Source organism: Brachypodium distachyon, chromosome 2 (genome assembly GCF_000005505.3).
Source record: "Brachypodium distachyon strain Bd21 chromosome 2, Brachypodium_distachyon_v3.0, whole genome shotgun sequence".
Lineage (NCBI taxonomy): Eukaryota > Viridiplantae > Streptophyta > Magnoliopsida > Poales > Poaceae > Brachypodium > Brachypodium distachyon.
Window position 1 is genome coordinate 41,091,517 of NC_016132.3, and position 10,776 is coordinate 41,102,292.

Genomic DNA, 10,776 nt, shown 5'->3' on the forward strand with positions numbered 1-10,776 from the left:
GACTTGCTTCAGACCTGCCATAGTTTGTAAATGCTAACTCCATATTCCTAAGGATCATGTGAACAAGTATCATGATGCTTAAATAATTAATTAACTCTGCTAGACTGCTACCAACAAGTTTGAAGTTTCTTTTGTCCTCTCACTAGTCACTAAATCATTCCATAGCCTCCACCTCAATAACTGTTTCCTAGCTACAATACGGAACATAATTGCTTCATTGTCCTGATTGCAAGGGATTTTCATAAAATGCCTGTAGAAGATGCTAGGAGAAAAGATAAATTTAGTACTACCAGATATCATGACAACACATTGTTAGTAAAATCTTAATGTAAACCTCTCCTAGTGCTTTTTGTTATTCTCTCTTTATATCGAACCTTCTAATTTTCTTGTCCTGAAGGCCCTTTCTGCACCTCAGATTCTCAAAATTTCTGAATTACAAAGATCACCTTTGCTCACCCATAAAGTCACTGAAATTGATATGTCAGTAATATTATATCATAAATATGCTGCATACCCAATTTGGTTTTTCGAACCATGGATAGCACAACTGCATGGATTTGATCATTTGATACCTTTTGCTAGTCAGTTAGAGTATATTAAGCCTCCATGTTAACAAAACGGCACCAATCATAGTAAGTCAAACTACTAAAGCACAAATAATAATCAACGATGAAAAACAAAACACAACCAAACCTCCAAATGCAATATGAGCAATTCAACTACCCACGATAGTTTACACAAATTTCCTGCTTACCTGACGAAGGGGTGTTTCTATGCTCTTCCACAACTAGTTTGCATGAATCAAAACAATGCGCCGTGGTAGTTAATCGTAAGGAAAGATCATTAAAGATTACTTGCTACTACCAGTGTTCAAACTAATTTGTCACTGGTTTAACTTTGATGAAAGACATCTACAATTTCTCATTTGAAAAAAATGTGAAAAGGCATGCAAATGTACCTTTAAAACTATGAAAACTAGGCGGCAAAAGGATAGAGAATACTTTTTTCGTGAGTACCTAGTTGATGTGGGAACTGGGATGTGATATGAACAAAAATATTTTGGTGTGACGCACAATCCTGCATGAACTGTCAATTATTTGGTGATGTTTTCATTTCGGTAGCACGTATTGAACCAACATCTACATGGTGTCTTTTGATCGTTTATAGCATGAAACCACCATTGTCAAACTACAGTATTTTCTTTTTTCTATTTGATGTTGATGATGATCCAGTCCCAAAAATGGACCAAAAAGGCATATTGCACTTGTTCATCGGATGTACCGTATCAACTATAACAACACATCTAAATGATAGGCCATGAGAGATTGTTATTTTCGAGGAACTGGCAGGAGCACTGCCTTCCAATTTAGAGGAAAGAATCAGTATTTACAGAAAAAAGGTTTCAGAGGGGCCAAAACCAGCATAATCCCAACAAAATACGGACTACTTGCGAAAGAAAATACGACATGAGAGTGCGAATGCCGGCCAAGGCCAAAGCTGCCACCTCCCCATAGGTCAGCCTCTTGCCGGTAAAGACATGGCAGTTCCTTTCCGTCAAGATGTTCCACATGAGGTAGATTAGGTTCCCATTGCACTCCCAGGGCATGCCTCCAAAAGACAGGGTCGGGACTTTCTCCCACCAATTATCGATGTTCTAGGTGTGCGTTGTATGTGTCAGGGCGGGGAGGCCAAGCCCTATTCTCACCGTCGAGTCATGGACCAAACAGCCTAGGAGAAGGAGCAGTCCTAGCAGAGGTGAGAGACCGTCTCGTTGGTAGTAAGGCATAGGTGGCACAACAGGTTGTGTATCCATCCTTGGATTGCCAGATTTTCCATGGTCAGGAATTTCCCTTGGAGTACATGCCTGGAGAAGAGCTTGTATTTGGGCTCTGCTTCCACCTTCCAGGTCTTCCTGGGCTTGAAGGCTCTTTGCTCCCCCAAAGAATTGAGTCACATAGGCAGGAGGCTGTATATTCTCCCGAGGGAAGATTCCGGCATCATCAACATATAGCAAGATTTCCATAAGGATAGAGAGGGTCGATCACAACGATGAATAGCACGAGTGATAGGGGGTCTCCCTGCTGGAGGCCCCGGACATGCCAGAATGGAGTACCAGGGATCCGTTGAGGAGCACGCGGGAAGACAAAGTGAATACGGAGAGGGAGACTCAGTCCCTCCCATCTTTAGCCAAATCCCAGATTCTGCAGACCTCGAGGAGGTGCGGCCAATTCACAGAGTAACGCCTTTGAAATGTCAAGTTTGAGGAACAAGCTGGGTTTTGCTTCAGTGCAGCTCTTTGATCAGGTTCTGAACCTGCAAGAAATTGTCCTGGATGCATCTCTTGTTTATGAAAGCACTCTGGTTTTTTTATATGGTGGTTCCCAGCAGAGGGGCCAGCCTGTTTGCCATCAGTTTGGAGAAGATCTTGGAGATGCTGCAAAAATGTGAATGAGGTGAAGGGGCGATAGTCCCCAACTGTTTGCGTGGCAGCAGTCTTAGGGAGCAGGATGATGTGGGCTGAGTTGAAAAGATTTGCGAAGTCGCCTTTCAGGTCGGACAGGTGAAAAATGGAGGCCGTGACGTGCCCTTTAATGGTATCCCAGCAGTGCTTGAAAAAGGCCCCAAGGAACCCATCCGGACCAGGGGCTTTGACTGATGGTAGTGAGAAAACCGCATCTTTTATTTACTCACAAGATAAGTCAAGGCCTTAGTACCCCAAATTTGTCCAATTTAGGCTAGCTGTTCAGCGGTTATGTGCCACAACAAAACAGATTTTTCAGATCCCTTCAGCATCAGCTGATACATACAAAAGAAATCGGTAGCATTGTCCTGCCTAGTTTCATGATTCCTAAAGATGTGTTTTTATCATGTATGCATACAACCATTGGTTGGTTTCACATTGGGAACCAAAGTTTGCTTGTTCCCAAGGCAAATGAGCTCACAAACTAAAAAATTGAGATTTCTGAGATAGGCCTTATAAACTGAAAAGGAGGGAGTAACACTTACTATAACATCTCCAGCCCATGGATTTTATTAATATTATTCATATTTTTATAATCTCTCATTTTCCTAAAAATGGAGTTTCTCCTAAGCTGTCCAAGTGTGCTTATGGTCATAAAAAAAATTATGCACGACCCTAGTCAAGCCTAATGCTGAGTTGAGTGGGACAACTTTTTTGAATTTGTGCTCTTCCTCTTGATGTTGCTCAATTTAGATGTCAATTTCTGTGGGCAAACACAACACATGTTATCTGGCTTTGTAACTGGTCTTCTTTACTGAAACCGTTATTTTTTAAATACATTTTGTTACACATGAAACACTTGTCTTCTCTTTGCAAAGTCGTCTGGATTATATCACAGAACTCGCAGAAGCTGATTTCCTTCCTTAATATCGAGAAAGATATCTTGACTGCTGCCGGGAACATGAGTCTCTTTCAAATTGTTATTCCTCTTCATATTAAGAAATGGACGTTTTCCCTATCAGCTTGAGACCACAATGAGTTGCTCATAAGACATATAGAAGGTGCTGGATATATTCTCTAAACAAAATAGGCAGGTGCTGCACAGTTACAAAGCCAGATAACATTCAAATTGTCCTTTAGGTTCCCTCAAAAAGGTACCCTCTCAAAGACCCTAGATAGAACCAGAACTTACAAAGATGAAAATCAAACTAGAAGTGAAACAATAGTCATTAATGACAAGCTATTATCTACCCTAAATGCCACCAGATTTATTGTTCATTAAAAACACCTCTAAACCTCTAACAAGACGAGTAGCACAACAGAAGTAGCTCCAGTGGAAGATTTTATCTTCGTCATTGGTGTGGCATCTTTTGCACTAGATAAATACTCCCTCCGATCCATAATAAGTGTCTCAGATTTAGTTCAATTTTGTACTAAAGTTAGTACAGCATCTGAGACACTTATTATGAATCGGAGGGAGTACTCCATGCACGAGTCGCTTAGACAGTCATAGTAGTGTTATTATTACTATTAACTATCACCTTTGTTTGTTAAAAATATATCACCTGTTCATTCATGGTGTGACATCCGTACACCTAGGGGCCTAGAGGTCTTGGGAGAGGAGGAACAGAGAGGGGTATGGACTTGGGAGTGACCACAGGGTAGAGAGTTATGGGCCTGGAGGTGGATGTTAGTGTTCCAGCGGCTGCGGTGACAGAGGCAGTGGGTTTCACGCATATGGGTCGCAGAGAATGGCATAAAAGAGTTGAAAGAACATAATTTTCGCGGGGTGAAGTTTTCCGGCCTATACTGGGTTTTGGATCCATATGGCTCTTGTTGACATGTAAAGAAACCAATGTGCCATTGTGCCTTTAGGATTAACTACCAGGAGGAGCTTTGAGATTCATGAAAACTAACTAGCATTTCTCATATTTGACTTTTACCCCAAAAATAGATACATATTCAAGTTGCACGACATGAGTTCAAGAATAGTAGAAATATGACGAAGGGTGTCATAGTTCCAGGTGTACAGTTCGTGAATTCTGGTGATGCATCATGGATGGACCAAATTTGGAAAGAGAAAACCTAGAACAAAGACAAAATGGCAATTCCTTGTTCCAAAATGGCATAGTACAAATCATAATGATCATCTTACATCTAAGATGGAATGTTACCATTGGCTGACAACTGGACATACAAGACGGTAGAAGCACAAACGTGATACTGTACTGGAATAAAAAATTGCAAACACTATGGAAGTTACCTCTACTTGAATAGAAAGAATTGGGATGTCATTTTCATTATCGTGCACCTAGAGGAGGGCATCCGGTGGCGAGTGGCAGATCCAAGTTATCGACTACCCTGAATGTCCTCGGGACCATCTTGTCAACATACAATGTGCCTTCAAGGTGATCACACTCATGCTGCAGGATACGTGCCTGCCATCCTGAAGCTTCCACCTTAACAGGACACCCATTGCGGTCCAAGCCCGAAACCTCGACATCCAAATGTCGCTCAACGACCGCCCTATATCCATCAACACTGAAATCCACATAAATAAAGAATGAGGACATATGTGGCAAGTAGAACACATACCGTCATTATGTTCAAAGATGAGCTACTACTAATAATAATCTTTTAGAAAGGAAAATCCTGCAACGTACCTCAAGCATCCCTCATAGAAAAGGGCGGTTCTTTTACTCGTCTTCTTAAGTTTGGGATTGATAATAACCTGGCTCGGAAGGGGAATGCGAAAAGAAAAGAGCATGAGAAGATGCTTGCTAAGGCCTAACGGTAACGCATTATGACTTATGAGCGCAGTTCCATGCAGCAAGGTGTACAGACAAGAAGATCGAAGGGGCGGCGATCCTGCGCATCAATGTCCTTCTTGGGAGCATAGCTAATGTATTCTTGGGTGTCCTCCAAAACAATAATCTGCCATCGGTGAATTTAACATTTTCAGCAATGTGGCCATTGTGTTCTACGATTGAACATAAGCAAGTGAATTTAACAGAAGAGTAACGTAACACTACAAGTGCAAGAATGAATAGGCAGACCTTCAAGGGGACGCCAATCTGAGGGGCGGCCAGGCCCACGCCAGGGGCCTTGCGCATTACGGCGATCATCTGGTCGATGACGCTCTGGACCTTCTCGGAGGGCACGTCTTCCGGGGCCACATACTGCGCAGGCTCGTGCAGCACGGGGTCGCCGGCCTTCACGGTCCCTGGCGTCACCGTCATCGCCGTGGGCGCACCGCCGCCGCCGCCGCCCTTGCCGCCTAGCAGGCCCGACAGCCAGCCCCCGCCGCCCGCGCTGGCCCTCACGCTCCTCCAGCGCCTACCGCCCACTGATCTGCCAGTAGGAAACGGAGCGGGGGGAGCGCAGAGGGGCGCCGCCGCGGCGGTTAAGGAGAGCGGCCGGATGTGCGATACCATCTTCTCGGCCTCGTCGTCTTCGGCTCGATGCTGTGGATTGGGTGGCTGGTTAGCTTACGTGGCATTTTGATTTAGTTTTTTGGAGAAAGAGGCTCACGACCTCAGGTGTACGATTGTTTTTTTTCAGTTACAAGCATCCGGGCTCACATATAGACCACGTAAAAGTACAGGTCCACACGTCTTCAAAGTTAAAACATGCCATCACTGCTGCTGTATAAAAAGTTACTCCTTTCATAATTCTTGTCTTAAATTTATCAAATATGAAAATATCTACTCGTAAAAAGGGTTTAGATACATGTAATATTTTGACAATAACTATGAAACTGAGAGAGTACTCCGTAACATTTTGAAGATAAATGAGAACAAAATCATCGAAGTATTAAACACAAGATATCTCACTCATTTTCCGCACGATTTATTCCAACACCGATATAACAACACCAGGTGTATTTACGTTTGGTTTTGCTTTACTCTTGGAAAAAAAACTACTTTGCTTTTGTTGTTGAGGAAAAGTTGTTTTGCATTTTCTGATGTGGAAAAGCAGAAAGTGTTATGTTTCAACCGGGACATGGAAAAAGAATCAAACCGTTTTCACTTATGGATGGCAGCGTGGGTAAATAACTCTAATTTGACAAGACAAAAGCAACCGAAAGTGCTTCTGCATTTACTTTGAGGATTGTACTATGAAAAGCAATCGACTTCCTTGCTTTTTACCGTGAGAAATGCCCATTTGGTTAGCTTGCTTTTTTGCGCAGAAGCAAAGCAAACCAAACGAACCCTTATAACAGTTTCAGCTCTATGAATTTGGTGGAGCTGATCATTCGTAGCTTCATTTTTCGTGAAACTTAAGTTGTCATTAGTTCAGGAATACAACAAAGATAAGAGTCTAAAACATTTTCGAAGTAGCCTCAGCTCCAGCTCCAAGAAAAAGTGGAGTTATGAATGACCAGCTCAACCAAATTCCTGAAACTGGAGCTGTCCCAAACAGTTTCCGGTCTTTCCACCTATTCTATCCATCTACATCTTTCTCTTCTCCTTGAAGTATCCCGTGTGATAAGTCGTCATGTCATGATTATTTCCAAAGGAAGATGTTGTGGATGTAAGTGATATATGCATACTAGCAATTCTTTGTGAAATGGTCACAAAGTGGAAGATGGAAAAGGACTGAAAAAGATAATGAAATGGGTTTGTTCAACACATTAGCGAGATATTTTAACAAATACTTGTTTGACTTTCAAACTTATCATGAGATTGAATGGAGAAGGCAGGAATATGCCAAAAATTCCAGAGACAAAATGATGGTGCGGGTATGGGAATGGGGGTGAAGGTGTGTTAGTGTCATACAACTAACTAAAAATTAAAAGACAATAAAGATAAATAAGATAAAATAATGCGTAGATCTTTATCTCATGGACAAGGCACGTGGTTTAACATTGAGCGCATACATGCGATATGTGGAAGGTATGATACACCAATACACAATCAGAAGATTGAACACACGCGTGCAAACTACACCGCGGCATGTCTTACCAATAAGACTTTTCTCACGTTGCACTCATTTTCGGTTGCCACGCGAGATGACTGTGTGAGCCCTCAAAAAACCTGTCACGATGGGATGGACCATTGGTCCATTAGTGATGCTTGCCATAAATTTGTACCTACATTTATACAAAGAACCTCGAAAACGAGTAAATCATTTCACCTTTCACATGTCCCATGTACTAGTATTTAGTTTAGAAAATTGCATCAAAGTATAGTGATACTGGTACAAATAAAATGATAAGGTTCATGTCGTATAATATTGATATAATTGTTTTAAAAGTATCAAAGCATAGGCCAAGGGTTTCCTCTAGCTATGGCACGCATTGGCCCAATGTTGGGATGACCATCTTTTTTCTTTTGAGAATAGTTGGGATGACCATCTAGAGTGACACTCCAAGCCTAGTGTGTAAAGGCCAACAAGTGCAGCAACGCGGCTTATGCGCAAGCAATGAATATAAGGATCGCGGTGACAAAGGTATTTGTCATCATATTATGATGGTTGAAATTGGAGGTGATTCCCTTTGAAGTGGGTGTTGTTGTGGTGTATGTGCTAGTTTTATTGTGTGGGTAATGGATCGAGTGTTTAATGGTTTGTAAGCTTCCTCACAATCATCGAAGTGTCTTAGTTTCTGTTCTCCCATAGTAAAACGATTGAATTTGTCATACCGATTTTTATTGGATTTCCTTTTTTAAGGGAGGGGGGGGGGGAGTTATTGGATTTCAATTGATTTTGTAAATGAGTAGACAATGCTTTGCCCAGCACTCAATAGAAAAACATCTAAAACATCAATGCTACTAAAATTTCACATGAAAGTAGATTACCAAGGTGAAGCTATAAAATATCATAATCCAGTGCCCGTGCGTTGCCACGGTCTCTTAAACATAGACGTCCTACATTAACAAAGTGATCATGAAAACTTCTTGCTAGTTATTATTATGTCATAATGATTGCATTTCTACGTACAAAGTAAAGTCAAGATGTTTCCAATGTCTAGATCATCTTGTCTGAACAACCAGTTTGATCCCTAAATATAACATGTACAAAAAAAATACCGACAGTTTCTTCAAAACAATTTGCCTAATTATTAGATCTCCAAAGTAGGTAGAAGAGGCAACCCGATCATGTATCATACGAAGTGCACTGCCTTGTTGGTAAATTAAGTGGAGAAAATGTTAAATACCTGCTAGAAAGCTCCCCGGCCAACACATTTTGGGTTTGTCAAACAACATACGGAGCACCGGCGGAGCTACGTTAGGGCACCCCTGGGCCATGGCCCGTCCAGGATTTTTGCAAAAAACAAATTACTACTACTAATGACTTTGCTGCTGTTGTAGCACTGCGCATGGTTCTACCTCCTTCATGGAGCGTTAACTGTAGGCGGCTGCTGCTGCTGCATGTTTGCCTTGTCTTACGTGATGTCTGTTTTCAGATTGGCAAAAACAATCAGGAAGGAGGTAGGTTGTGGATTTATGATTAATTAGTTTAAGGTATTTCGTGATGATTAGTCTAAATTCATGATTCCTTAGAGGGCGGTGGCGGCGGCCTCATCTGGCATAACGGCAGTGCCGGTTTCTCCCATCCCTCTTGATCTCTCTCTGTCTCGGTTCGCCTCTGGTTCGAGGAGGAGAAACGATCCGATGAAACATGCGAAATCGGTCAGCAGTTCAGCACATGATCAGCACAGAAAGAAAACGTAGCTTAATTATTTTTCCAGAAAATGCTATATTTTGTCGAAGTTCCAAAGAAAAAGTGAGCTATTTTGTTTAAGGTAAGGAAAGATGGGCATTTGAGGCAAAGTCCAAAGAAAATTGTGGCAATATCTACCGAAGCAAAGAGATATTGTAAAGTGAGCATATTTGTCGTTAGGTCCTATGCAACCCCATCTTTAAAACTATGATCTTTGAGGTGAATAAGAGCATCAACACCGCTTCCAGTATGATTGAGAACAAAATTTTTGTGTTACCATTTAGCCTGGCCCGCCCATGAATTTTTTCGTAGCTCCGCCGCTGATACAGAGTAGAGTGCACTAAAAATTTCTTACTTAGGAGAGGCCATCCAGATGCCACTTCTGTAGATTTATTGCATATTCATTCTAATTTGCTAATCACTCAAAACAACCCAAACACATAGTCAGTCCGTCACCTTTCTTATCTCAGGGGAGAAATAGAACACACGTGAAACACTGTACTACAAATGACATACATTGCATCTGAACTACCTCCCAGTGTCCATGACGACACGCATGCATTAGTGCAATCTTCATTCATCCATCCATCCAAATAAATGAAACTGTAGCCAAATGTTTCAACTCATATAAAGATTGTAGAAAGAAACAAAATGTAACGCATATTCTTCCTATGGGTTATGGTCCAGCGCCGAGGAAGAACACTACGAAAGCATATTATAAAAAGAACTCTAAAAAGAACTCAACGTTTGGTTATCATATCTCCACAAGATAATAGATCAGCAAAAGAATTAAATCATCAGTCCTTAAATTACTTTTTCTTGAAACATGACATGAGAGTTACACTCGTTGGATTTCTAACCCATGAAATGATACAAGCTTAGTTTACTCCAGTAAATGAGATTTTTAAGGCAATAGCCATTGCTATTCACTGATAACCTACTCCAAATATAGCACTTCATACTTCATTAGATCGGTCTACGTCAATTTATTTGAACAACTCAAGCCTTGGTATGATGTACTGCGAACCTACCAGAATATATGCAGTATGGTGAACAACCGAGAAGATTAAAACAATCGCAAGAGCTACAGCCAAACAATAAAACCTGCCAGCACAAATCGCCTTCTTTCTTCCTCCTTCTGTGGTCTCATGCCTTCTTCTCCCCATGCCCGTCACCTGCTGTGCCCGCCACGCGATGGCCACCAGGTGGTCGAAAGCGGAGCTGTGGGCGCCACACACCGAGCTCGTAGACGGCCACACCGGTCAAATCGACGGCGGAGGGAGCCGATGGCAGCGACGTCGGGGGCGCGATTGGGGGCCTCGCCGGCCTGATTCAGCATAGTAATGGGCTCGTGGGCGCCACCGGAGGCGCCTGGCTCTGACCGGCCGTGGGGAGAACCAGATCGAAAAGCGTGCAGCCGAGCAACGCGATCTTGCCCAAGGAGCACGAGTCCCGCGTCCTGCGGTCCTAGGAGGCGGAGCCCGAGCGCCCGGTCTCCACCACCTCTGGCGCGAGCTGGTGTATGGGTCCTTGAGCAGAGCGGGGAGACGGACGAGGAGACGGGCGAGGCGGGGGAGCACGTCGGAGAACCAGTCCCGCGCGTGGATCCGCAATAGGCGGTCGTCGAAGAAGAGTGCTAAGCCCTCGGCGGC

The 10,776-nt window shown here is 42.7% G+C and overlaps 1 protein-coding gene across 1 annotated transcript; it reads right to left on the reverse strand.

The window, feature by feature from the left end:
* Positions 1 to 4,547: 4,547 nt before the first annotated feature.
* On the reverse strand, positions 4,548 to 5,952 carry LOC100829595 (peptide deformylase 1A, chloroplastic). Its single transcript, XM_003569150.4, has 4 exons — positions 5,518 to 5,952; positions 5,306 to 5,395; positions 5,125 to 5,192; positions 4,548 to 5,002 (listed from the first exon to the last, which is right to left on the reverse strand). Exons 1-4 carry the CDS (start codon positions 5,893 to 5,895, stop codon positions 4,762 to 4,764), a joined length of 777 nt encoding a protein of 258 aa, XP_003569198.1. The 5' UTR covers positions 5,896 to 5,952; the 3' UTR covers positions 4,548 to 4,761.
* Between the last annotated feature and the right edge of the window lie 4,824 nt (positions 5,953 to 10,776).

Coding starts and splice junctions, on each gene's coding strand:
- LOC100829595 (XM_003569150.4), bottom strand. CDS start 5,895: ATGGTATCGCACATCCGGCCGCTCTCCTTAACCGCCGCGGCGGCGCCC. Junction 5,396..5,517: donor AGATTGGCGTCCCCTTGAAG/GTCTGCCTATTC, acceptor CACCGATGGCAG/ATTATTGTTTTGGAGGACAC. Junction 5,193..5,305: donor GCCGCCCCTTCGATCTTCTT/GTCTGTACACCT, acceptor CTTCCGAGCCAG/GTTATTATCAATCCCAAACT.